Below are 27,999 nucleotides of genomic sequence, written 5' to 3'. Positions count from 1 at the left end.
CAAAGTAATTTGTTGTTGTTTTTTTTATCTTATATTTTGGAAATGTACATCCAGGGCTTCCCCCCCCCTTTAATTTTTTTGGGGGCCCCCAGAGAGTGGGGTCCTGAACTGCAGCTCATTTATCTTATGCGTAAATCCGGCGTGCAATCCTGCCCCCCCCGCCCTTTTTCCGGGCTCGCACGTGCACGTGCACAGTGCACTTTTCTCGCGGTGTCGCCCCCCCCCCTTGCAAATTCCTCCTCCTTTCTTCCCGCGCCGCTGCCATTGGCTGCCCAGCATTCTCCTCTTGGCTCTGTTATTTTTCGAATATGCAAGCGGCGCGGCGAGGGATGCGGGCGGAGCATCCGCGGAGGCAGCCGCGTCGCCGGGCGGAGCTTCCTCGCCTGCATCCTGCCTATAAAAACCCCCCTCGGGGCGCCGCGCATCCCGGATCCTCTTGTGCAACGAGCATCTCTCTCCTTTTGCTCAGTCCTCGCAGCGCCAGCTTTTGAAAAGAAGCCTCCGGGATATTTATTTCTGCTTCTCTCCAAAGCACCATCTCTTTCATGCTCGTGGGAACGCGCCCCGATACGTGTCTTCGCAACCGAAGCGTGCAGCCATCATTCCCTCGGATCGGATTCCTCTTTTGATTTTCGCGGCGCTTCGAGAAAAAAACTCGGAGCCTCTCCAGCCTCTCGCCTTTACGCGCAGCAGCAGCCCCAGATGGAGACCGCCCGGGTACCCGCGGGATCCCCCCCGGCCTGCCGCGAAGCCCGGAGATCCAGGAAGACCCTCGGCTTCCTCGCCGTCGGGCCCAAGACCCTTTTCCCCGACGGCGACGGAACCGCCGCGATGTCCCCGGTCACCACCTTGGCGCTGAATATGGACAAGCTGACCGGCCTGGGCAGGTAAAACCACGAGGACTAGCGCCTTGGAGGAGGAAAATTGGGGATCTTGCAGGTCCGCGGGGTGTGTGTGCTTTTGCAGGAATTTAGCTTTGCATGACATTTTGTGCACGCAGGATTTGCCCGGGGGTGGTATAAAAACAGACTGGGCCTAAAAGGAATTCCCTTATTTTTTTGGGGGGGGGGGTTGCGTGTGTGTCGCTTTTTGGAAGCGACCGAGCAGTCCGATCCTCACGTGCAGCCTTTGCAGAAGCGCGCGTGGCTTTATTCCACGCGAAAAGGGGGAAGGGTAGTTTGCGGGATAGGGGGCCACGTGCGCGCCTTTGCAACATTGCAAGGTTTTTTTCCCCCCTGTGCGTTTGGAAAAAAGCAAGAGTCTGTAATTCCCCCCTTCCTGCCCGCAACTTCTCTCCTGCGTGGAAAGAGCGAGCAGCTGTTTTGCAGGGTTTGGTGGGGGGGGGGGCGCCCGGGCCTCGTGGGAGCCGGACAAAGGGAGCCTTTAACGGGATCAGGAATGCCGGCGGGGGTCGGAGGCGGAGGGATGTTTGGGGGTAGGTGGGGGGGACACACACGTGTGGGGTCGAGGAGGAATCGGGGTCCCTGCGGAGCTGGAGGAGCCCCCCCCCCCGGCTGGATGGTTGGGAAAGAGGCCGGAGGCGCCGTTCCAGATGTTGCACGACTCGCAGCTGCAGGGTCTGGGATTGTGCTGGGGGAGGGAGCGATGGGCCAGCAACATCTGGAAAAGCTCCCCCCCCCATTCCTGCTTTACCCCAACCTAAGCACTGGTTAGTTCCCATTTATTTTTCTCCATTTTTAAAAATTAAATGTGTATATTCATCCTTAGAGCTCCGGGTAGGGGCAGCAATATATATATACAAGATAGAAATTCAAAATGCAGAATAAAGATAAAACAAACCGACCCCCCCTTGAGGTTGCCATATGGGATTGTCTCCTATACAGTATATCTATCTATCTAAATATCTATGAGAGACATAGGGTCTCCTAGTACAGCCCCACTGCTATGCAGAAATTGCAAAGAAACTAAATCTTTTTGAGTTTCCTTTCCTTGCATTCTCTTTCCCTCTACTCCCAGTATAGGAGTTTTGCAGCAGGATCAGGCCTGGGATTATTGGGGCGGCCTTTGGAATCTAGCAACATCTAGAAAGTGCCCTTGCCATACCCTAAACACTGATCAGTTTTCCTCTGGGTCGTCCTAGGATTGTCGAATTGCAAGGGGAATCCAGAGGTCCTCTAGCCCAGCCCCACTGCAGTGCACAGGGTCTTCCCTCTGCCCTACCTTCCCTTCATTCTCTCCCCCTCCCCAAATGTAAGAGTAACACAGCAGGATCCGGGCCAGAGGCCCATCTAAGCCTAGCATCCTGTTTTCCTGGAAGGCCGCAAGAAGCGCTTTGAGTGTGCGCAGACTTATACACACTCCTGTTTCCCAGTTCAGGGTTGCACATGGTGCACCTGAGCGCACCTGATGCATTGAGCTGTGTGGTCCATGCGCATGTTGAATTTAAGGGCGCTTTTATTCTGGAAGCAGCCTCACCGCCTGCAACACAGCGCATGCTTTCTTGGAAATAAGGCCTGCTTTTCCAGTGCAAACAGGATATTAAAAAGGTCTAAAAACCCACATTCCGAACAGCTTCACTGCCGCTGCTCATTTTGCGATTTCTAAACTCTGTTGGGAGAGTGTTTAGCCCCACGCTTTGGATCTAGCGATCCAGCAAAGTTACAGAATCCTAGAGTTGGAAGGGCACCCCCAAAGGTCATCTATGCCAGCCCTGCAATGCAGGAACTTCCGCTAAGGCACCCATGACAAAAGACTTTTATTAATTAGCCCACAAAATACGAACACAACTCTTAACATTTATTTTGGGTCAGATGTGAAACCAGCCATTCCAAACATGGTTGAATAGTGTAAAACTAAACTGATTCTTCTTTTTCAAAGCAAGTTCTAATAATGTTTTCATGAAGGCAAAACAGATGTGTAAAAAGCCAACAACCCACAGTGGCCACAATCGAACCCCTTTGAGTGGCATCTGCTAGACCAGGCATGGTCAAATTTGGCCCTCCAGCTATTTTGGGACTACAATTCCCATCATCCCTGACCTGGGATGGAGGGAGCTGTAGTCCCAGCTGGAGGGCCACGTTTGGCCATGCCTGCTCTAAGCACTATGCCACACAGCCTTTAGGATCTGCATGCATGCGCCAGAAATGAGATCCATTGCTTTTTCCATTTGCCTTGTGGGATTTTTCTGTTGGCTAATGTGTGGTGCCCTGCTGAATAATCCTGTGCAAGATGGGGGTCTGGGTAGGTGAGGGGAGTATTGTGGGGGGGGGGAGGCTGTGGTTGGTCAGGGACCCTGTCAATATACCATTCCCCCCCCTCCCACTCTATGCAACCATCTTGCCTCCATGTTGGAGAAGAGAACTGGTTCCTCTGAGTTTTGGGTGGGTGGGCTGCAAGCAGCAGCCCTGAGACTTTCCGAAAGGGAGTTTCTCTTTTGAAAAAAAAATGCACAGGAGGCTGTAATCCTAAACATGCATATTTGGGAGGGGGGGCCTAGGAATGGGTTGCAGCTGCGCACATGTGCTCAGCGGCGGGACAGGAAACCTGAGTTCAGTTGTTAAACCCAGGGCAAAGGCTGAAGTCCATGTAAACCTGCTTTCTTAGGTTGCTTCCTTTTGTCCTCCCCCAGTGGTTGCATGCATGCATTCTTTATTCTCCCCCCCTTTCCCCCCCTTTGTTCTAACCTCTTCTTCCCTCCCCTCTTTGAAATCCTCTTTCCTGCCTCTCAGGGCTGGCTCCTCTCTGCAGGACTGTTGGCCTGCACAATGTCACTTCTGTTCAAAAAGAAGAAATAATGCGTGCTTGGGGTGTGTGTGTGTGTGTGTGTGGTTTCCTCTCCCTCCCCTGCCAGGGTGTGCAGCAGAGCAAATAATGTTTGCATGCACACACACAGGACTTTTTTTTTTGCCCTTACCTGGTAGAAGCAAAAGGCTTTGCAGAAAAAGTGGCTCTTGTGAAACTGCGACTGCATGACTGTTTTTATAATTATGGTGTCTGTAACCCTGTCTGAACCACAGGATTTATTTTTTTTTGGGGGGGGGGGGGGCTTTTGACAAGACCTGCTTGCAGCCCAACTAGTAAACATTGAGGCTGTATTCCTGAAGTCCTTTGCTCAGGAGGTACCATGTGGGGTTGGCAAGACGTTCTGGGTTTTTTTTTTTTTGTTTTTTTTTGGAGTAGAGGAAACTGCCTTAACTGAATCAGGCCTTTGGGGTCCACCTGTCTCCCCAGCTGCTGTTGGACTACAAATCCCATCATCTCTTAGCTAGCAGGCTCAGCAGTCGGGGAATGATGGGATTTGTAGTCCAACAACAGTAGCAGGTTTGCAAGTTTAGGAGTATCTCCCAGGGGGGAGGGATCTGGTGGAGTGCAGACTGGGGATAGTTCTGTCAGTAGAGCATGAGACCCGTTAATCTCAGGGTCCTGAGTTCGAGTAGTGCGTTGCTGGGGGTTGGACTAGATGACCCCCCATGGTCCCTTCCATTTCTACAAATCTGTTTTTCTACTCAGTGAATTGGATGCTGGAAAGGCCCAGTTTCCAATCTGAACACATGTGGGGGGAGTGTGTGTGTGTTGGAGGGGAAACCACCGCTCAGTGGGTAGTGAAGCCCCTACTGTGTCTGGGAGAAAAAACTCCTAGATTTAGCAGAGAAGCCACTTTTCTGTCTGCAAAGAAATATGACGCAGCACTGGACTTAAAGCACAAAGACAGGCTGGTGGGGTCTCAGGCAAGACCTTAGCCCATCCATTTCCCTTCTCTGTGTTTTCACCCACTCCCTCAGGGGTTTTGGCAAGAACATTTTTTGTGCAGCTGGGTGGAGGGAGAGGAAATGGGTGCGAGATATATTATTTTATCTCTGGGCCTGCAGTTAACCTTGCCCAAGCAGCCTCTCCCATCACGTTAGCCGACCTGCCCCGTAAGTTAATCATTGAGCAGCTGGCATCTCGCTGTGCCTTACGATAAAGTGACTGGCACTCTGTACGTTGCCCAGAGGCCTGAAATTTGGTGTGTTCCCCCCCCCCCCCCAAGGTCAAGCAGAGCTGTGACAATCTGGAACCAGCAATTATGTCCGTCTCTCCTTAGTTTTTAAACGGGAAGTTGCCAAGGAGTGAGCAAGCTTTCTCTGTTTCACAAAACCCTTCCCCAGATCCTTTTTTTTAAAAAAAGTAAAACAGGGAAGTTAGTTGAAAGGCAGGATTGCAACACTTGAGGTGGGAAGCTCTGGGTTCAAATCTATGCTTGGCTGTAAAGCTATTCTTGGGCTGAGAGAGTGGCTGGCTAAAGGGAAAAGGTAAAGGACCCCTGGACGGTCAAGTCCAGTCAAAGGCGACTATGGGGTTGCGGTGCTCATCTTGCTTCCCCAATTTTTAAAAATTCCTTTTATAACACAAATAAACAACACAAGCAGAAAAACACAACAATACAAACAGATTCTTGTCTTATTCATATTTTTTCTAAACATTAGGTGGGCTTCCCCAAGTCCCCCCTATCTGATTTTCATTTTACGTCATGTTTAGCAGTTTACATATATCATAATTATTAACCATTTTTTTATCATGCTTACTTTTACCATAAAAATCTTCACATTTTATCACTTACAAATAATACACTACTTCTAACCCTACAGGCTAAATCCACTTCCAAAGCTATTCTAAGATGTAAATATTAACATATTTTTTCAAATATTCCTTAAACTTCTTCTCTCTCGTCTTGGAGTCTCTCGGTCAGTTCGGCAAGTTCCATATAGTCCATCATCTTCATCTCCCATTCTTCTATAGTTGGTAAATCCAATTCTTCGCTAGCAATATTCTCACAGCTGTTGTGGCAGACAGAACAAAAGTAACATCCTTTTTGGGGATTTCACCCCCCGCTATACCAAGTAAAAAGGCTTCTGGTTTTTTAATAAACGTGTTTTTCAGGACTTTTTCCAGTTCATTATAAATCCTTTCCCAGAAGTCTTTTACCCTGGGGCACGTCCACCACATGTGGCAAAAGGTTTCTTCTTTTTCTTTACATTTCCATCATCTCGCTTTTGAGCCGAGGGAGCCGGCGTTTGTCCACAGACGGCTTTCTGGGTCATGTGGCCGGCATGGCCAACCTCGCAGGGTGGTTGTGCAGGTGAAACTAGGAACCTTAGCTCCCATCAGCGCCCCAGACAGCAGGATGGGAGCTGTCGTCCGAACATATGGCCATGGCTGCCTTGGAAGGACAACGTGATTTTGAACAAAACAGAAGCTATGCTTTTAATATTTGATGTTTTATTATGTTTTTATATAGGTTGGGAGCCGCTCAGAGTGGCGGGGGGCAGTCAGATGGGTGGGGTAGCACTACTATTTTTTTATTGTTATTAATAATAATAATAATAATAATAATAATAATAATATATTCCAAGTTTCTTAATCACTGGTCTTTTCTCGGTTTGCAGTGATTGTGACACCCCCAAGAGAAGGAAGCGGTTGGGCCTTGACTTCAAGAAAGAGTGGTCCTCGCAGGATTCCGTCTCTTCTGAGTCTTCGCAGGAATCGGGAGATTCAGGTCGGTGTTTGGAGGTGGCTGCCAACTACCTTCCCCAAAGGGAGCTCCTGTGCTTCACTAAACTATGTCAAGGGGGTGTTAAGAAAAAACTACCTGCTCACTGTGTGGGGAAGAGATGGGATTAGGAGAACAGCACCTGTTGAATTGTCTTCCAACCCTGTAATAATAATAATAATAATAATAATAATAATTTTATTTATACCCCACCCTTCCTGGTGCAAAAACCGGGCTCAGGGCGGCTAACAACAAATTTAAAACACTTTAAAACACTTAATTATAAAAGCAGCATAAAATACAGTATAAAAACATGAATAACAATATGGAACTTTAAATAATGGAACTTTAAAAAACAGTACTGTGCAGAATCATAAAGTTGGAAGGGATCCCCTGCAAAGCAGGGAAGACTAGTGTGTCTTCCCTACAATATGCTAAATAATAACAACTAATTTTGTATCTCCTTTCATCCGATGATCACAAGGAGGTTTGCAATATAAAAACATAAAAACGCACGTCATAGTAGCAAACAAACGACCCCAATTGATAGTTTTATCTCTCTACCCCAATTAAAGCAGCTGCGAAAGGACGGGCTCTTATTCTCTGGGAAGAGCAGTTCTGAGTGTGGTCTTTTTTCGCTGATTAAACATGTCGATTTTGCTAATTCTAATAGGCACCCTTCCATTGCCGGTCGTAATCTCTTGGAGTGCAAAGGCAGCTAACTGCTGGTCCTCCAGTTAAGCGTGGGACTAAAATTCCCACCCTCCCTGACCATTGTCCGCAGCGTGTGGTGCTGATGGGAGTTGTAGTCCAAAGATTCCCGGAGGGCGCCAGTTTGGGGAAGCTTGAACAGAGAAACTTCTTGCTGGTTTTCCCACCTCGTTTATCTCTCTTGATAAGATTCCAGAGGGGTTCCTGCCTTTAATCTGTAAAACCTTTAATCTGTAAAAGCAGGGCATTCCCAAAAGCATCTGAGACTCTCCTAGGAGGTGGTATCCTGCAGTTGCAGATCAGGGCTTGGCATGGCCTGAAGCAGATGATCTGTGATCTATTTGATCAGGGATCAGGAGGATGTGTGGCCTTCTCAGGGTGGCTGAACTCAGACCAAATTGGCCTCTGCCTGTTTGCACAATGGTGAAAATGTCGGCAGGGGGGATTATCTAGGGGGCACAGTAAAAGGTGGGGAGGGGGGCATTGGAGGTGTTTAGTGACTATCAGATTGTCATCGCTGGACCAAGTCCATCCCTTTTGTTGCATTAATCCAGGGGTCAGCAAACCTTTTCAGCAGGGGGCCGGTCCACTGTCCCTCAGACCTTGTGGAGGGCCAGACTATATTTTGAAGAAGAAAAAAGAACGAATTCCTATGCCCCACAAATAACCCAGAGATGCATTTTAAATGAAAGCACACATTCTACTCATGTAAAAACACCAGGCAGGCCCCACAAATAATCCAGAGATGCCTTTTAAGTAAAAGGACACATTCTACTCATGTAAAAACACGCTGATTACCAGACTTTCCATGGGCTGGATTAGTAGGTGATTGGGCCAGATCCGGCCCCCGGGCCTTAGGTTGCCTACCCATGCATTAATCAAACTAAACAGTTTGAACCAGTTTCTTTAGTGGGTTGTGCAAGCCGCAGTTCTGAAGGATACTTTTTATGGAGTAGGGGGCACTGGGGCTCCGTTTATGGAGCTTACGGGGGCAGTTTATGGAGCTTACTGCAGTGTCCAGAGTTTTTTTGGGGTGTGGGGAATTTCAGTTCAGTAATACCTGAAAAAGTCCAGGGTTTCTGCGCACCTGGAACACAAGAAGTGCCCTTCTCCTTCCCAAGCCCTAAATCTTTGTGTGGCAGCCCAAATATATGCCCTCTCTCTCATTGCCCCTTCAAGTGTTTGCACCCCAACATTATCCCATAAGCTCCCCAAACCTAATGCGCCTTCTGGAGCCTCTTTGTAGCTCTTCCCAGAAATGTCTAGTTTTGTCAGGCTCCTTAGTGTAATATGACATTGGAAGAGAAGAGCCCCACGGAAGAAGGGCTCCCTCAAAGGCTGGGGGGGCTCCCTCCGATACTCCTCGAATTTCTCTTTCCTCACGGGAACATCTTTTTGTTGTTGTTGACGCAGGCATGGGCCCCGATTCCCCAATGGAGCCAGAGCTGGAGATCTTGGAAGATGTGTAAGTTGGATTTTTTTTTTTTTTTTGCTGATCCTTGAAGGGTAGGGAGGTGCTGGTTGTTTGGTTTCAGCCCCCAGCAGAAAGGCTTTAAATGAGGATTTGATGGAGCGTGAAAAAGCGTTAATCCCAAGGCTCTGTCTTTTGATGCAGTTTGCTGATACTTAGTTTTAGTTTGCCAGCTTCTTGGAACAGAAAGGGCCAAGGGGTTTTTCTAAGAAACAACAGAAAATGGCTCAAGAATTGTGTTGTGGAAGGGGAGATTATTGGGTTGCCTTTTATTATGTACTCTTCTTTTATATATTGTGATTTTATGTCGTGAACCACCCTGAGATCTACGGATATTATTATTATTATTATTATTATTATTATTATTATTATTATTACAACTAATAATAATAACTAATAATAATGAGATCTACCTGTAGATCTCAGGGTGGTTCACGACATAAAATCACAATATATAAAATTAATAATGATAATAATAATAATAATAATAATTAATTAATATCAGTTGCTGGAAACCGCAGGGGGTTGTGGGTCCTGACCTTTTTCTGGTGAAGGGGCTTAGTGTGTCTGGATAAGAGCTCTTGACGCCCTCAGTGGAACTGTGTTTGCTGGAAAACAAAACAAGGGTCCTCTCTCCACCGTTATTCAAATACAGCCCCCTCCCCCAAAAAATGGTGGCCTGCAGAGGATGTGCAAAGATGATGGTCTTGAATTCAATTTAGGTAATTTGAAACCCGGTGTCATTCTCAAGAGGTGTGAATTCTATTCCTGTTAACCATAATCTGGGCTCTGCCTGCGCTGGCGTGGACTTGCACCCGGAATGCATCTCCTGAGGTTCTTCAGCAGGAGCTGGGCTGGGCTCCAAACCAGTTTCAGACCAGTAGTGCAGCCCAAGGGGGCTGAAACCTAAAAAGATTTGGTTCTGTTCTTTGGGGATTGCTCGAACCTTCCTACATTTGCTGGAGAGGGTGAGGTAGCTGTTTTCAGGTTTGTTGGGTGTCTGTGTGTGTGGCAGGTTTATGGCTTGGTTGTTTTCAGGTGAATTTTCAAAGCTGAGGATGTGTTTTCTGGCCCTCTTAATCCCTTTACTGCTTGTGGATTGGTGTGGCCTTTGTTCTCTCCTCGAATGTATTTGAAGTGCCCAGATTTCAATACTTTGAAATGCTAGTCTTCCCTGGATGTTTGCATCCACTGTGACTAATCCATTTCCCATATCGTGCCGGCATTCCAGGGTGCGCCAGAATGCTGTTCTGTGCCTAGGGCTGCGCACAACAGTCCCAAAATCTGCTTGCATGGCCTCCGGTAGCATAAGCAGAGAATCTGTGTTCCGGTGCTTGAAATCGATACCAAATTTGAAGGGTGTGCAATGCACTTAATGGATGCGACAAAAACAGCATGAAATACAGTATAAAACGTGAATAACAGTAAATTCAGAATTCAAAATCAATTTAGGGGAGAAATCCAACCAATAAACATTAGATGATCACCAGGACTAGCTGGCTAAATTAGTCCTATTTGGGCCAGCGAGGAGACCAGGGGAGAATTAGCTGTGGGATCCCAGAGCGGGGAATCGTCATAAAAAGGGGAGGGGGAGGGAAGGAATATAAGATCAGGCTAAGTTCAGATTGCAAGCCAGGTGGAATAGCTCTGCAGAAGGAGGTTAAATCCTGCAGGGCCCTGGTCTCGTGGGACAGAGGATTCCACCAGGTCGGAGCCAGCACTGAGAAGGCCCTGGTCCTGGGGGAGGATAGTCTGGCTTCCTTAGGGCCCAGGACCTCTAAACTATGTTTATTAATGGACCTTAAGGTCCTCTGCGGGGCAGACCAGGAGAGTTGGATGGGGTCCCTAGAGTCATCTAGTCCAGCCCCCTGCAGGTGCACTTACATAGTCTGGTCGGGCCAGGCCTCCCTCGCCTCCAGCGAGCCGAGAGGGGTTGACAGGTGTGGTCTTGTGGGAAAACAGGCCTCTCCCATCTCTCAGCAACCTTGAGAAAAACCAGTCTCCGTGGGAGAATTAAGAGCGCTCCACCTTTGCCAGCAGAAAGCAAAAAACTTTGGGCCATGCCGCTGTCAAGAGATGGTTCAGTGGTTGGAAAATAAGAACTTTTTCCCCAACCGGCATTTTTGAAACCTGCCCTCCCAAAAATAGGTGTGGGGCTGCGTGGGTGAACCTCTGTCTAGTTCTTGGGACTTGATGGGTGAAGGTCTTAACCGCACGCCTGACAGTTTCCTGTTGTCGATGTCTTTAGAGTCTAACAGGAAAGACTGCAAAGTTGCTGGCCAGGATGACTCTGAGAGTTTGCTTTTGAAAGTTTTGCTTTTCTTTCGAAAGGCTGCCTGCTCTTACCCTGTCTATTTATTTCGTAAAATTTGCACAGTGCCGGATTGAAGAAAATAACACGCCCACCTCAAAGCGGTTTGCAAGCAGTTAGGAAAAAAGAGAGATGAAATTATCAATGGGAAAAACCAACCACAACAACAATTTAAGACAGTTAATAAAAACTGTGTGTTTGGGAAACCACAGTAAATTGCATTCTTTATTTTACTTGAACCCCCAATATGACAGGGACTCATTGGGCCTTGGGGGGGGGGGAACGTGTGTCCTTTGGGAGTCGTTTTCCTTCTGTTCCCCCCCCCCCCTTCTGAACCACAGAAGGCTGGGTCTTGCTGAAAGCACTGCAGCTTTTAATGCATTGCTGCAGCTGATCAGTTTGCCAACATTTTAGAAACTTGATTAAAACTCCCCCTCCCCATTAGTTGGAAGGGCTGAAGGCAGGCAGGGACTCCTGGGCACTCGAAGGGCAAGCCAAGTCAAGCCAGCATTTTAAGGGGGGGGGTTACTGAAACCAGGGCAGTCCATCTGTGACAATGGAACCTTCCCAAATGCTGGAGGTTTTTGGAATTAAGGCAAGTTTGTCTGTTTCCCTCACAAAACTCGGCAACTGAATACAGCATTGACACACTTTTTTTGCTGGGCAAAATGTATCCTGTTCCCCCATTCCTAATATTATTAAAAAAGGCACCTTTTTTGAGATCGTGCAATTAGAAGCTTCTCTCACTTCCCACAACCGAAGGGCTGGAGATTTTTTTTAAAGTGGGTTCGGCTTGGTCTTTTTAACAAGTTAAAAGTCCCCTTTTGCACCTGCCCTGGGGAGGGGGGTTCTGGCCTGGCAGCTGCAAGGCGGGTGAATGGGGATCCGAGACAGATGGTTGAAACTCCACCCGCCCCCTTTATTGAAGCAGGGAACATCTGCCTGGATTTCTGAGCCGTAGCCTTTTGGTGAAAAGCTTGCATTCCTAGGGAGTGTCCAGTTGAAGGACCTTAAATACTTCTTTCCTCTTCTGCCTCCTCTTGCATTCATCCATCTTCAAAGGTGTTGGGAGATGGAACAGGCTCCCCTTTTGAAATGCTTCAATGAGGCCTTTGTACGTCTAGGCGGCTTGTGAGAAGTGGCCTTCCATTGGGGGGAAGTTAGCTGTCTTCCCTTCCTATTAGTGTTTTCATTTTCTGTATTTATATCCCAGCTTTTCAAGGTGGCATCCCTCTTTGTTTATCCCCCCCTCCACAACATCCTGGCTAGGTAGGCTAGGCTGAGATAGGACAGCGATGGGCTGTGTAAGGTCCCAGTGGTCTCATCCTGGCCCAAATAGGACTAATTCAGCCAGCTAGCCCTGATGACCATCTAATGTTTATTGGATGGATTTCCCCCCTAGATTGATTTTGAATTTTGAATTTATTGTTATTCGCGTTTGATACTGTATTTTATGCTGTTTTTTGTTGCATCAATCAAGTGTTTTAAATTTGTTGATAGCCGCCCTGAGCCTGGTTTTCTGAACCAGGAAGGGCGGGGTATAAATAAAAATTTATTATTTATTACTGTGCTCGGATCCTGCTTGCCGGTTTTGCACAGGCAACTGGTCAGCCGCTGTTTGACTGGACCACATGGGCCACGGGCCTGATCCAGCCCTCTTGCCAACCTTATAAGTGATCTGCGGCGCGTGGCTTGCTGCGTCTCCTGTTGTGCAGCCCTAGCTGAATTAAGCCAAATCTCCGATCCTCCATCCTCCGTTGCAAATGTTGCTTAACAGCAGAGGGGAATAACCTCACTCAGAAGGCTGGCGATGGGTGTGTGTGTTCAGCAATAGCCGGGGGGTGGGTTGGGTTTGTGCCACGTAGCTGGCAGATGGCACCCGGGAGAGTCCCCATCCCGATTCGCAGCAGCACCCGCTGCCATGGGAATGCCCCACGCCTCCATGCAGAAAGGGATCTTGGATCCTCTTTCCTGGGGATCCTTGAACCAGCTGGCAGCCCCTTTCATGTCTCCACAAAGACCACCCTGCAACCGCCCGGGCCACGCTTATTAACTCTCGAGTGGCCACAGCGCAAGGGGGCCCAGCTCAGGGCAGCTGGGAAACTGTGTGTGTGTGTGTGTAACCACTGCACAGCGGGAGACAGGAATGGCTGAGCACGGCATGGCTATAGAGGAGCGGGATCTGAACTCGGCACAAAAACAGCAAGGCGTTGGGCAACCGTGCTTTTAGTTCTGAAGTGCAGAATTGAAAAATAATGAAAGAAAAAAATGTGTAGCTTTGGTCAGCTGATGGATGGCCTTCCTTGGTGAATTGCTTGATTCAGAGAGCAGGCGAGGAAGAGGCAGAAGTTTGCAACAGGGGAGAAAGAGGGTGAGAAAGAGGAAGTTTTCTTCCCTCTTCGCCTAAGGTCTGAGGCAGCTGCATGTTGGGAGATTCAGAATAGATAGAACAAAGTCCATCTTCGTGCAGCACATGGTTAGACTGTGGAACTCCCTGCCACTAAACTGGATGGCTTTAGAAGTGTATTAGGAGAAGGAGGAGAGGGTTATGGCCGCAATGGCTCTGCTCTGCTTCCACAGTCGCTCCTGATTCCCACTTGCTGAAAAACCACAACAAGTGGGAGCGCTGCTCTTCTGTTCGAATCCTGCTTTGTAGATTTCCCTGCGAGGCACGTGGGTCGTGGCCATTGTGGACTAGCTGGGCCTGATCCTGGAAGGCTCTTTTGACGGTCTTAAGTTGTGTGCCTTCTTTATGAATGGGAGGATTTCTGCCTGCCTCTCTGCTTTTGGGGCAACGCAGCCCGGATTAGGGTGTCGCTGGCCCTGATTCGCACCCACGCTAGCCCACACGGCACCCGCAACACATTGGGGGTGCCCCTTGGCACTGAGCGAAACATGCATGATTTTCATGTCTTCATCCAACAGGTTTGAGAGGAACATGTTCGGGTCTCAAAGAGTCTTCAGAAAGTAAGTGCTTTACATCCTACAGTGGCACAACGGCCCAGGAAAGCCCCCTGACTCTTTCTCTCCCTCCCCCTTTCTCCTTTGAGAGTCTCTCAAGCCCCCATCCTTGAGGGCTTCGCCTTCCCACCCACTCCTGTCTTGCTTAAGAAACCATCTGCTACCTTCTGCACGTCGCCTGAGCACGCCAAGACTTGCAGACGCTAATAATATTGCAGGGTTTATTATCTCCGGGTTCCTGGGTTTGGTGGGTGGGCTTTCTTCCTGTCTCTGCTCATAATTGTTATTATTATTGGCAAAGCTCCCATTATGGCGGCTGGGGAGATTAACTAGGTCGCCTATGCATGCAGCAGAATCGAGCGGCAAAGCTTTTCCTGGTCTGCATGCAGGAAGCTGCCTTGTACTGTCTTAACTCGGTATTGCCTCCACTGATTGTTAGCTGTGTATCTGCAGGTTTTCATAGAGGTCCCCCCTACCTGGATCTGCCCTTTGGGATTGTTGGGGTGTTGTTGAGAAGCTGCAAATGTCCCTTGTGGAAATTGCTATTGCATGTGAAAGAGAATTTGCCAAGCGGGACTCACAGCTGTTCATTTGACATTCTGCCTTTGCACACCCAGAAAGTGTGTTTCGGGGTTGGACTAAATGACCCTTGGTGTCTCTTCCACAATCCTACAGTTTTATGATTCTCTGAATCATAAGACGTGGTCCCTTGCCTGCAGCCAGAGGGGGGACAGTCAGGAGAAAGCTTTTCTGTCTGGGAGTCCTCTGAAAGTACCAGCCAGTCCTTAGATTTGGCAGAACCCCTAGCAAATATATTTATCCCGTTCCAGATATGAATATCTTTTTATGGAACATTGCAAAGCGATTTGAGAATAGAACATCAACAATAAACACAGCAGTTTCATTTGTAAAAAACAAATTTTGAAACCTTCCTAAATAATTTCAGACCAGGCACAGATTCAGAGTAGGATAAAAATATCCAGTGGGAGAGAGTTCCAAAGTCTGCAGCTGACGATGATTTCCCTCTTTTTCCTTGCAGTGATTATCTTCCCATCAGAAGAATCCAGTCTTTGCCGGTAAGTTTATCAGCTGTTTTTTTAAACCAGGAAGCTTCGCTTGGTGCCTCCTCATCTTGAGAAGTGGGGACTGAAATATTCTGTACATGCTCAGGAGCAAGGGAGTCTTCGTGCAACTAGGCTGAGTCCTAATTTTTCAAAATAATAATGATAGTAATAATTTATACCCCGCCCATCTGGCTGGGTTTCCCCATCCACTCTGGGTGGCTGCCAACAGAATATTAAAAACATGATAAAACACCAAACATTTTAAAATTTCCCTAAACTGGGTTGCCTTCAGATGTCTTCTAAAAGTCAGATAGTTGTTTATTTCCTTGGCATCTGATGGGAGGGCGTTCTACAGGGCAGGCGCCACCACCGAGAAGGCCCTCTGCCTGGTTGCCTGTAACCTCAGAGTGAGAGAACTGCCAGAAGGCCCTTGGAACTGGACCTCAGTGTCCTGGCTGAATGATGGAGGGTGGAGACGCTTGTCCTGTGGGGTTGCCCATCAGAATCTAAACCTGAGTGCAAAACTCATCATCCTTCTGTGGCTTGACAGGTGCAGTTTCTGGGCTCAAGTCCCACGCTGAGGAACATTTCCAACTGCAAGGAATTCAACAGGCCAGCGGCAGCCGAGACGGACTCTGGCCTCCAAGGCAACGGGGGAAACGTAAGTGGTGAGAACTGTGCCTTCCTGGTGCAGCGCCCTAACCCCCCCCTCTCCGCCCACTGCACGGCGCTGCTGAAGGGTGACTTCCTCTTGTCCTTCCGAAAGTTGCAGCGCATCTCTACTTCCTCCCCCTGCAGGAAGGTGCCATCTTCAAGAAGCCCCTGCGACCTGCGGGCAGGTTGTGCCTCTCCGGTGGTGGGGCTGGCAAGAAGGACCCCTTTGCACAGAGGCCAAACTCTGCTCCAGACCTCATGGTGAGTGTGCTTCTTTTGGGCAAGAGCAATACTTTCTGATTTATTTGTTTTTCTGCAGTTTTTGGTTGCCTCTCATTTTCCAGGTCCTAATTCTTGGCATTAAAGCCAAGATGGATTTTTGGTTCTCAGCCGGATGATAAACTGTGCCTGTGACTCTTAGCTTAGGTGAGATGCAGACATGCACAGTCCCAGCGGTTGCTGTGTTTTGGGAGAAAATTTGCCATGTTGAGCATTGCACTTAATTCTTCTTCAATAAAATTGTGTGTGGGGGGGGGAGAGAACAGCTTTTGTTGCAGAAGTGGCGAACATAGAAACCCCCCAGGTTTTTTCCCTTTGGCAGCCAATTGATAACTGCCAATTAAAGTCACATAGCTGGGTATAAGCAGGTCTTAGTCTAGACAGACCCCGGGTGGGAGATCTCCTGGGATTCCTGTTACATCCTGCTGCCATTGTTCTACATTTGATGAAGAACAGGAGATATGCCCATAACAAAATGAACAAGGTGGAGGGGCAAGGTGCTTTGAAACAAACACACAACGATGGCTTTTTTCAGCCCCCTCCCATTTCATGTCTTTCACTGTTGCATGTTTTCCTCGTCCCTCCTGTCCCTTTTTCCTTTTGTGCTGTGTCTTTTTAAGATTGCAAACCCAAGAGTAATGCTGCTGAATTTATTCTTATTCTTATTGTTGTTTGTTATTTTAAAAAGCCACTCTGGGAGCCTTCTCGTAGGGCATAAAGGATTTTAATAATTCAAAATGTCTTGATGGTTCTGTGTTCCTTGCCCCTTTCAGTATTCGAGCCCAGAGAAAGAGAACAGGAGCCCAGGGTCTGATAGCCATATCTACCTCCGCCGTTCGTCCTTGACCTCCTTCATGGTTGACGAAGATAATGATGATGATGGGTTTTTGGAAATCCTGGATGAAGAAGACCTGAAGGTAAGGCTTTTAATATCCTATCTTGTGTCAAAGAAAGCAAAATTCTGTCTGCTTGAAATGTATTCCCAAGCAAGGCCGACTTGGGAGTAGATTTCAGTGGTGCAAATTCCCAAAGAAACCTGGTTGGCGTTGCAATTTACAGTGGTGCCCCGCAAGACGAACGCCTCACAAGACGGAAAACCCGCTGGACGAAAGGGTTTTCCGTTTTGGAGGCGCTTGGCAAAACGAATTTCCCTATGGGGTTGCTTCGCAAGACGAAAAAATCTTGCGTCCCCCCGCGGGGTTTTTTCACTTTTTTTCGCCCTTTTCTTAAGCCGCTTATCAGCTGTTCCGCTGATAAGCCGCTTAACAGCTGATCGCTGGAAGCCGCTTGACAGCTGTAGTGCTAATCCGCTAAGCTATCAATGGGCTTGCTTCGCAAGACGAAAAAACCGCTAGACGAAGAGAATCGCGGAACGAATTCTTTTTGTCTAGCGAGGCACCACTGTAACTTTCACGGCTCACTCTGCAAACCTCAGCCTGTACCACCATTTCTGCTGCTGTTTTTTGATGTCTGCGTGCGAACTGCTGTTTTTTGTTGAGTTTCCTCCAAAATAACAAAATTCATTAGACTTGTCTGCTTGTTAGGCCTATAGAAGGGGAGGAGCTGTGCTAAACACAGCTGGCTGATTTTTGAACTTGTCTTTGTGACCTGGATAGAAAATATACTATCAGTATTGAGGTTTTCTCTGAATTCTGTGTGGAGTTTGTCATTGCTTGCAGCTCAGACTCAACAGAAGGCAGTTTTTTGTAGAATTTCTACAAAATTTTGTAGAATTTTGTAGAAGTCCCAAGGGAACAGCGCTGTGGGTCTGTGCAAGGACCGCCTTTTTGTATGACATCCATATTCCAACCTTCCTCCGAGGAAGGTAATGTTGGCATCCATAGTTCCTGTTTCATCCTTGCAACAACCATGTCAGGCAGGCAGGCTAGGCAGAGAGATGTCAGCTGGCTGAAGAATCACCCTAGTGAGGTTCATGGCTTAAGAGAGAATTCGAACCCTGGTCTCCCAGGCTCTAAAACCACAAGTAAAGAATCCTTGGCAGATCTCTTGTTACTTGATCCAGTAGCTTCACTACATATGGCAGATTCGTATATACAGTTAAGAGTACTGTCCTGTGTTATATGCGGGGCAGCCACCAAAAAATGGCCCAGAAATCAGGCAGCACAGAATATTTTGTTCTCCTAAGCTTTAAAAATCGGCTGCTTTGATTTATTGTCTTTGTTTTTGAATTCCTTTTCTTTGGGTGTCTTTCTTCTGATGTGTTTTGAGGCTGCCTGCTTGTTAGATTTAGCCCCTTGCTCCTTTTGTAATCTCTGTTGGGTTTTCTTTGGGGTTCCCCTGCCCTCTCTTTCCTATTGCACAAACCCCCAGCCTGGGGCGGGGGTCTCCTGAGCCAGCCCCGCTTCAATAAATGGGTCATACCTTCCCTCCTCCAGGGCGATGGAAATTTCCCGTTGGGTATGGAGAACTTGCTAATGGCCCCTCTGGTGAGGAAGGAAGATGAGTCCAGCCTGGTACGTGATAGTGCCGTGTTAACACCCTTTGTTTGTCCCTGTCCCCCCCCCCAAAAAAAAGAATTTATTCTGTGGGTAACCAAGGTCTTGGTACTGGTGTTGGCGTGACATTTTAAGATCAAGAGGCAACAGGGCTCAGTGAGCAGGGAGAGACTGGGGAAGAGAGCAGTCCAGAATTGGAGGCAGAAGCAGGAGAGAGATAGAGATGAATCTCCAAGAACCAGGAGAGGTGTGAAGAGGGCGGAGGAGAGGTTGGCTTCACAGAGGCACAGTCTCCGATTGCTTGGGGGAAATCCTGGAGAGGAGGAGGCTTAGGAAGCTATGGGAAGTCGGGGACCTTCAGTGTCAGCAACTGCTTCATGGGGGAAGACCTACCAGATATGAGTTGCTGTCCTCATTAGGCCTGAAACCCCTGTGCAGATAGTGTGTGTGTGTGTGGTTTTTTTTTTTTGCTAATGAAGAGTTATTGCAGTGGGGTGTTTGGGAGCGGGCGGCTCACTCCCAGAGCTTCTTGCAAACTGCTCTGGATATGCTAGGGCCGGACGGCTGCCTGGCCTTCCAGCTACTTGCTGAGATTGAAACTGTCTGCATGTTAGCCTGTTTCAGTGACTCCTATGTCCTGGCAGGGGCTGATGGGAGTTGTAGTTCGAAGCCTCTGGAGGTTGCCAGGTCGGCAAAGCCTTGCCCCACATTTGTGAGGGGAAATTCGAGTTGATTCAAGCCTTCCCCATGTGGAACTTGATTCTTTTTTCCCCAAATTTTTAAAAATTAATTTTCAATGTGGAACTTGATTCTTGCTAAGAAACATTGGTGGAGAATTTCTAGAATCGTCGTGTCGGAAGGGTCCTGAAGGTCATCCATTCTGGTCCCCTGCAATGCAGGAAAACGCTTTGTCTCAGGCCTTTCCTCCTGACCCCGCGATATTTCCACAAACAATATATTTTTCGAGGCCATGTGAAATGGCTTTTGTCTTTGTTGTGTTTTTAAAAGTCTATATACCGTATTTTTCGCTCTATAGGACACACCTTGTTTTAAAGGGGGAGAACAAGAAAAAAAAATTATCCCCCTCTCTGCTCAGCGCCCCGTCAGCGAAGCGGCAGGAGAAACGGAGCCCCTTCCATTTCTCCTGGCGCTTCGCTGAAGGGGCGCTGTGCAGAGAGGGGGAGATGTTTTTCTCTCTTGTTCTCCCCCTCTAAAACAAGGTGTGTCCAGTGTGTTCAGTGCGTTAAAGGTGTGTTCAATCGCCTTCAGTGAAGGCAACCCGAGGCCTCCAGAGCGTGGCGGAAGATGCGCTCTGGAGGCTTTGGGTTCCTTTGAACCTGCTCTTTGGGGCTGGGGGGGGAAGCCCGGGTCCCCCCCCCCCAGCCCCAGGGACGACACATTCGCTCCATAAGACACACAGACAAAAAGTGCGTCTTATGGAGTGAAAAATACGGTAAATAAAAAAGTACCGTATTTTTCACCCTATAAGACACGCCGTCCCATAAGGCGCACCTAGGTTTTTTTGGGGGGAAATAAAGGGGAAAAAATTATATCCCCCCCAGGCGCGGGGCTGGGGCGGGGGAGGCCCGAGCTTCCCCCGACTCCAGTCCCCAAACAGGCAGCTCTCTGCAAGCCGTGGGAGCCCAGCGCTGGTTCCCGCGGCTTGCTGAGAGGTCCGCGAAGCCTGGACGCGTTGAGCTCAGCACGCACAGGCTTCTGCATGCAGGCAACTCTCCGCAAGCAGCGGGAGTGCTCCCGCTGCTTGCAGAGAGGTCCACGAAGCCTGGATTCGCCCCATAGGACGCACACACATTTCCCTTTCATTTTTGGAGGGGAAAAAGTGCATCCTATAGGGCGAAAAATACGGTACCGTGCAAAGGTCTTTCTCTCTTTCATGCAGTATTGGAGTCTCACGATTTCCCTCTTTCTCCCCCCAAACTGAAGCAGAGCCCCCTGGGAACCGGCAAATGCCGCCGTCTTTTCCGCTCCCCGTCCATGCCCAGCGCTGTCATCAGGCCCATCCTGAAGCGGCTGGACCGGCCCCAGGACAAAGAGACGCCGGTGAAAAACAAGAGGCGGAAGAGTCTGGCTGGCGGCGCCATCGAAGAGAAGGAAGAAGAGCCGGTAATTCATGCAACAGAGGCTGCCTCACAAGGATGTGGGAAGAGGGAGGGTTGAAGGCGGCAATAAAGGGAACAGGGCCTTTGTAGGGGTGGCTCCCTGCTTGTGGAACGCTCTCCACATCTGACACCATCGTTGCATATCTTTAGGCGCCAGGCAAAAATGTTCTTCATTCACCAGGCCTTTGGGCTTTGAACCATCTGTGGTCTTTTTGCAGGGATATTTTAATGTAGTTTAAACTTTTTTCTTTTTAACGTGTGTGTTTTGCTTAAGATGTTGGAGGTTGCTTCGAATTACTGCGGCAAAAAAAGGCAGCTAATGAATTTAAATAATAATATAATCGGGGGGAGGCAGGCTGCTGGTGTGAAGGCTGGTTGAGCCTTAGCTTGCCAAGTCCTAAGGGCTCTTTCTGGCCTGGTCTTTTAAAATGGGTTGCCACATATTTCTTCTGAGGTTTTGCTCAATTTCTGGGGGCTGCATCAGAAGAAAGGGGTGTGGCGGCTTTTTGGGCACATATTGTGGGTTTGTTTGTTTCATTTTGCACGATTTGCATAGCGCTTGACTGCAACGAAACCACGAAGAAGTTTCAAAGCAGAGTATAGTGATAAAATTATCAGTTGTTATTTAAAAAGCAAAAAAATGGGAGGAGATTCACTTCTGCCCCAAATGGCTTGCTTGAGCTCATTGCTGGTGCCCAGGAAGGAGCCTCTGCTGGTTTTAGTGGGAGAAAGTCCCCACCTCTGGCCTTCTGTGTGTCAGTGACCTACAACTCCCACCATGCTTTGGCATGGTTGCTGTGGCCGATGGGAGTCGCAGTCCACCAGCACCGTACAGCGCCGATGATTCCCTGCTTCCTATTTCGGGAATCTTACTGGGTTTGGCATCCTGGATGTGGCCGCAGAGCCTCCCTAACAGTCCTTTTTGTCCGCTTTTCCTAGAAACCTCGGCTGGTTCGCTCTCGCTCCTGCTGCCCCAGCGAGATTGCAAACATCTTGGACAATGACCACCAGGAGCTGATCGGAGACTTCTCAAAGGTACCGGCAAGAATCCTGCTGTTTGCATCCCTGCAAACCATATTAGGTTTTGGCCAAAAAAGACTGCTCGCAGTACCAGTGCAAACACGAAACAATGCAAAAATCGAATGAAATCGTAGCCTTTCAGAAGGACTAAAATGCATTTGTTTCCCTGCCAGGCTTACGTTTTGCAAACGGTGGAAGGGAAGCACCAGGACCTCAAGTATATCTCTCCAGAAATGGTGAGCAAGTTTGGAATCCAATATCCTGGGCCGCTTCTTCCTCTTTCACACAAGGGACCTGTAGCTCTGCTTTCCGCAGCTGTTGGGGCCACCACCTTGGAGACCTGGTCATACAGCCTTGCTTTACCCACGGATCCTGTGTCCCAATGCAACTGTTCAAAAATACCACAGTGGGGGAAGGAGAGCTGGGAGGAAATTCATATCTAGAAACCGATGCGCCCTGCTTCTGACCGAAAATATACGCCAGGGGTTTGGTCAGAATTGAGTCTACACTTCCAGAGTTAACACTAAAAACATTACTTCTGGAACATGAGCCACCATAGTCGCAAGAGGGCCATCAAAATTTGTGTCCAGGGCTTTTTAGACTCCTACCAAATCCTACCTATCAATTTGATTTTTGATTTCATTGTTACTGACGTTTTATACCGTATTTTATGCTGTTTTTTTGTAGCATCAATGAAAGTGTTTTGAATTTGTTGTTAGCCGCCCTGAGCCCGGTTTTCTGAACCGGGAAGGGTGGGGTATAAATTAACATTTATTATTATTATTATTATTAGAGTATATATTTAAAGTACCGTATTTTTCGCTCTATAACACGCACCCGACCATAACACGCATGTAGTTTTTAGAGGAGGAAAATCTGTAGGCATGCCACCCGTAGGCATTCCCTCCATAACACGCACAGACATTTCCCCTTACTTTTTAGGAGGAAAAAAGTGAGTGTTATGGTGCAAAAAATACGGTAGATAATTAAATGAGCAAATTAAATGAATTTGCAGAAGATGATAAATTTAAGGAACCGCAGAAAGAGGGGGAAGGAAGTTGAACTTTGAAATGTCAAAATGATTGTAGAACTAATGAAATGGATAAACGTGAAAAGTATAAATTAAAACTTAATAATAATAATAATAATAATAATAATAATAATAATAATAATAATAAAAAGTCTGGCACCAGTGGCCTCTTCCAGGCTGCACACCCAGGATGGCAGTGCTTAAAGTCTCCGTTGCAAAATAATACAAGTGATTCTGCGTATGGCTTATTTTTTTTTACTCTTGTCCTTTGCCCACAGATGGCGGCTGTGCTAACGGGTCAGTTCAGCAACCTCATTGAGAACTGTGTGATTGTGGACTGCAGATACCCCTATGAATACGAAGGAGGCCACATCAAGGTAGGCCTCTGCCTGCTTGAGGTCACGGCTGGAGTTGGGTGCTGGACCGTATCTGCCTTGGGTTCGAGGAACCTCCTCTGTCCCAAGCGCAGGAGGGATCGCCCTGCCAAAGTCCTGCCCAGCTTGGGACCCTCCTGGTATCAATAAAACAACGCCCGTCTCCGGCTGGAGGATTGTACAGGACACAGGGCACCAGCCACTAACTTTTTGTAGTATTTTAGTTGGGTCATGTTGCCAGTGGCAGCTGGTTGCTTCCTCTACACGACGCCCCGCCTCTGGAAACCCCAATACGTGGTGCTATTCTCAGTGGGGGTGTTTGTGGGGTGGGGGCAACCCCCCCAAAGCCAAACTAAGCTTGTTTTTTTTAAAAAAGGGAATAAGCCATTGGCTGTGCTTTATCCTAGTAAGCCTCCTGACCTCTGAGGTTTGTGGCCCCATCCCTTCGTGGAATTTTGGAATTGGAAGGGACACCAGGGGGTCATCTAGTCCAACCCCCGTCACTCCCCACGACTGACTTTGGAGGGAAAACGAAACCTTGCATCATCTCTCTCTCTTATAAAATGGCCTACTTTTGCTCTGGCAACCCCCCCTGCGAGGTAGGCTGTTCCTGTTGCCTGCAGAGCCTGCCTTCAAGGCTACCAGAGGAAGTCTGGGAAGTGGTGACCTTTCATCACCCCTTATCCCCTTGATCAATGTCCAGCTCTTCAGCCACTGGCTTACTTAAACTAGACTGCATTTCAATAATTAATTAATTAATTAATTAATTAATTATCCCCCCAGCCACTCTGGGCGGCTTCAAACAAAGATTAAAAATACATTAAAATGTCACACATTAAAAACTTCCCTGAACATGGCTGCCTTCAGATATCTTCTAAAAGTCTGGTAGTAGTTTTTCTCTTTGACATCTGGTGGGAGGGCATTCCACAGGGAGGGCGCCACTACCGAGAAGGCCCTCTGCCTGGTTCCCTGTAACTTGGCTTCTCACAGGGAGGGAACCGCCAGAAGGCCCTCGGAGCTAGACCTCAGCATCCGGGCCGAACAATGAGACGCTCCTTCAGTTCATTTCAATTCAAGTTCAAGAGTCCTGGGGGGTTGGACTGGATAGCCGCTGGGGGATCCCTTCCAACCCTTGATTCTACAAAATCGGAAAATATCACGCTAGAGACTTAGCATCAAGTGGTAGTGAGTCTTTGGCGGAAAGTCGGAGTCTTGCACACCTACAGAAATCTTTGTTCTCTCAAGATTGATTCCCATATTTCAACAGGCTTCGTATTCTGTTGCGTACCTGCACTTAAAAGTGTGTTTTGCACACCAGGTGTGGAAGGAAGGGAACTGGTGATGCTTTGCTATGGTTCTGTTTGATGGATCCTGTCCTGACCCCGCCTTTCTCTCCAGGGCGCTGTGAACCTTCCTCTGGAAAAGGATGTGGAAGAGTTCCTTCTCAAGAAGCCCATCGTGCCGTGTGACCCGGCAAAGAGGGTGATCGTTGTTTTCCACTGCGAGTTCTCCTCCGAGAGAGGACCCAGAGCGTGAGTAGCTTCTGCCGCCTCCTCTCCTGAAACCCAGCCACTCCCAGTTTTCAGATTTTCGTTTCCTTCAGGACTAGGGGCTTGAAGTGGAATAATAATAATAATAATAATAATAATAATAATAATAATAATAATTTTTATTTATACCCAGCCCTCAGGGCGGCTAACACCAATAAAATCACAGTAGAAACATAATAGGGGGAAAAGAGGGGGGTGGAGAAAAGAAAAAAACCCAATTTAAAATACAGGTTAAAATGCAATTTAAAATGCAGCGCAGCCTCATTTTAAAATAGCTGATAAATCAAGACCTTAAGGGGAGGGAAGCATAAGGGTCAGACTGAGTCCAAACCAAAGGACAGGCGGAGCAGCTCTGTCTTGTAGGCCCTGCGGAAAGATGTCAAGTCCTGCAGGGCCCTAGTCTCTTGTGACAGAGCGTTCCACCAAGTCAGAGCCACTACTGAAAAGGCCCTGGCCCTAGTGGAGACCAGTCTAACCACCGTGCGACTTGGGACCTCCAAAGTGTTGTTATTTGTGGACCTTAAGGTCCTCCAGGAGAGGCGGTCCCGTAGGTACATGGGTCCTAGGCCGCATAGGGCTTTAAAGGTCAAAACCAGCACCTTAAACCTGACCCTGTACTTTTAGTCCTTTGATGCCCAGAATAGCAAGAAAACCGTATGTGTGTGTGTGCGTATTTAAGATTATGTGTGTTAACAATTTGCGCTCTCCTCCATAGGTGCCGTTTTGTCAGGGAAAAAGATCGGGCCAGCAACGATTACCCTTCCCTGCACTATCCTGAGCTGTACGTCTTGAAAGGAGGCTATAAAGAATTCTTCCCGCAATATCAAGTGAGTTTTTTGCGATGGGCTTAGACAAGCTGAAAGGTGTGCAGAGGAGGGCAACCAAAATGATAAAAGGCTCATATATATATATATATGAGACCTAAAAATTCTTATAACAGTAGCAACACCCCAAAATAAACTAAGCACTGTTTGTTCTCCTCTTCCTTCCCCCCCAAACCAGATGCACTGTGAACCCCAGAACTACCGCCCGATGCACCACAAAGACTTCAAAGAGGACCTTCGCAATTTCCGCCTGAAGAGCCGCACATGGGCTGGGGAGAAAAGCAAGCGAGAGCTATACAGCCGCCTGAAGAACTTCTAAGGCGGGGAGGGAGTGGTTGGGAGGGGGGCTATTTGGGGAGAGGGGCTGCTGCTGCTGCTGCAGTAATTAAGGAGCCATCCATTTTGTGCTCACACACTTAATTCAGGGTGGACTTCTGCAGCGCGGGAAAAACAATCAACGTTTCTTTTTTATTTTCTCCCACCGACTGTGCTCATTTGGAGACTTCAGATTCTGGGATTTGCTTTTTTGGGGAGGGTGGGGGAAGTCGCAACTGCTTATCTAAACAGCAACTCCAGCAATAGCGATACCTCTGGGTCCAGCGGGCTGGAACCTGCCTCAAATGCTGTGAATCTCCCACTGCCGGTTTGGGTCTTTTTCTCTCTCTCTGACCCCGGAGATGTGCTTCCATCACCGGCTTCTGAACCTTTTCTCCGGGAGAACTTGGGGGAGAATCTCCTGCACCCTCCGGCTCGTGACACCGCCTCCCTTCAAGAGGAGGGGGGAAACTAGGCAGCTACTGGGAAACGTCCACTATAGGGGCAACGAGGAATCTTGCCCCACAAACTGCATAGGAAGCGACATCGAGGTTGTGCATGGTGTGTTGTGCATGAGCCCTATCGAAGGGCCTGTCTGCTTGGAGGCGAGGATTTTGGAGGCCACAATGAGCCCGGAAAGCAAGTCTTTTCCTCTCTCCTACCCCAGGACTACCATTGAAAAGAAACGCAGTATACCAGCCTGTGCTCCTGGCTGGGCAATCTGCCTCCCACCTCTAGTTCTTCCACCCCAAAGTGTGGGGGCAAAGGTTTATCAGCATCTGTCCATAACGAAAGCTTCTTTCCAGTTGCACGCCGCAAAGGACCGGGGGGGCAGAAAGCACTTAGAAGGAACTCTTAGTTTGCACAGATTCCCATGTTCTGTGTTTTTTGCAGCGTTGAAATTGGAAAGTAGAATGAGCTGCTGTTGCTTTTTTAAATGAAGTTGTGGGATATATCACTCCTATCAGGCTCTTCTGAGCCCCTTTTTATGTTTAATTCAGATAAGGAAGAATTGTAGATTTTGCGCGTGTGTTTTAAAAAAAATATTGGGGGGTGCTTTAATTTTTTTGTTTTGACCGCAAACCCATTTTACCAATCCTCTTTATTTCCACCGCATGTGGCAGATGCATGGAAAACAGAGATGTACCTTTTAAATTTGGATGCAGTTTATAGTGAGCCCAGGATGCTGGGCAGAGATGACACAGAAGTTCTGAGCGGAAGGGAAACATTTTGAAGAAAAAATTACTGCGTTTTAGTATTTGGGGGACTGTCCTCTACGAAAAGGCCCCAGCTCCCCCCCCAAAAAACCTGCCAGTATCTGGGTGACAAGGAGTCTAATGGGCTTCAGTATTAGGAATTTTAGCAGTACTTGGCACTTGGAACTATCCCCCTGCCTGGAAACCCAACCCTGGAGCTCTGAAGAAACATCTTGTAGCTTGACTATTCTTGCAATTGGGGAGAGGAAGAGCCCTCTACTGTATGTCTAGAGAGAAAGGACTTTCCGTTAACTGATTTGTAGCGTGAGAGGCCAGGCCTTTGCTCATTGGTCAGGCTTAGATCTGTGGCGTTCCGTGTGTGCCACCAAATTGTTGGAGACTCTGGACTTTGAACTGTTTACACTGCCCGTTGGTGGCTTCCAACTTGTGTGCTTATTGCACTTGTCTCTTAATAAACCTCCACATCACTGTGATAAGCCCTGCAGCCATTGCTAACCAGATGCCATGGGACTACAACACCCATCATGCACCTTGTCTGGCTGGGGCTGAAGGGCACTGTATTCCCAAATGCCTGGAATGGCGCGCGGTTCCACTGCCATTGTTGACCGACCTAATTCTGGACGCGGCTCGGACCCGGTTGCTGTGTCTCCCGCGTCTTCACGGTGGCGCTTAATCTCTGCAAGTTAGGAGCCATCGCTTCTACTGTGAATCCTGCATCATCCCTGGGTTGCAGGGAACCGGGGAATTGGTGCCCTCCACCTCGCGCTTGAAGTTCCCGCGGAGACCCTGCTCTGATGTAGAGGAAAGGCCCTATTTATGTTTGTGTGTGTATATATATCTATTTATGCTCATGGTTCAGGATCCTGAAGCCCACACTTGGGTTTTCTCTGCGTCGGGGTGACCATCTGTAAAACTTTTGAATCCGGTTGTGTTTTCACCTGGGGGGGGGGGAGAGGGGCTCTCGGATATTGCAAGAATGATGATTGTTTGCTTTGTACACCCAGTGTGTGCTCTCTGCACCCTTTAACATTTCTTCCATTGGAAAAAGGAAAAACGCTCTTTTTTTGTCCCTTTGCCCCCACCCCTAACGCTGTCGTGTGTAATCAGGGAGTGAATAAACTGCGAAGCTGTTTCAGAAAAAGTCTCAGATGC

The 27,999-nt window shown here is 48.2% G+C and overlaps 1 protein-coding gene across 2 annotated transcripts; it reads left to right on the top strand.

Annotated features, from left to right (window-relative positions):
- Positions 1-315: 315 nt before the first annotated feature.
- On the top strand, positions 316-27,988 carry CDC25B (cell division cycle 25B). 2 transcript variants are annotated; one of them, XM_083757143.1, is made up of 16 exons: positions 316-887; positions 6,387-6,496; positions 8,615-8,666; positions 13,909-13,950; positions 14,984-15,020; positions 15,559-15,669; positions 15,807-15,923; positions 16,715-16,858; positions 18,338-18,415; positions 20,345-20,521; positions 21,457-21,552; positions 21,711-21,773; positions 22,846-22,944; positions 24,340-24,473; positions 25,207-25,318; positions 25,494-27,988. In XM_083757143.1, the coding sequence occupies exons 1-16, from the start codon at positions 703-705 to the stop codon at positions 25,632-25,634; spliced, it is 1,698 nt and encodes a 565-aa protein (XP_083613269.1). In that variant the 5' UTR covers positions 316-702; the 3' UTR covers positions 25,635-27,988. The 2 variants fall into 2 exon arrangements, with proteins under 2 accessions (XP_083613269.1, XP_083613268.1); XM_083757142.1 differs by having other exon boundaries at positions 329-887; positions 20,342-20,521.
- Positions 27,989-27,999: the final 11 nt, after the last annotated feature.

The sequence above is a fragment of the Podarcis gaigeae genome (assembly GCF_964106915.1).
Source record: "Podarcis gaigeae genome assembly, chromosome: 9".
Lineage (NCBI taxonomy): Eukaryota > Metazoa > Chordata > Lepidosauria > Squamata > Lacertidae > Podarcis > Podarcis gaigeae.
Note: the sequence above shows the minus strand (reverse complement) of the source record. Positions and strands in the feature narration are given on the sequence as shown.

Excerpts from the sequence above, each read along its gene's own strand:
- CDC25B (XM_083757142.1), top strand. The coding sequence starts at position 703 with ATGGAGACCGCCCGGGTACCCGCGGGATCCCCCCCGGCCTGCCGCGAA. Across the intron at positions 15,021-15,558 it reads GAAGAATCCAGTCTTTGCCG|GTGCAGTTTCTGGGCTCAAG; the intron begins GTAAGTTTATCA and ends GTGGCTTGACAG. Across the intron at positions 15,670-15,806 it reads TCCAAGGCAACGGGGGAAAC|GAAGGTGCCATCTTCAAGAA; the intron begins GTAAGTGGTGAG and ends CTCCCCCTGCAG.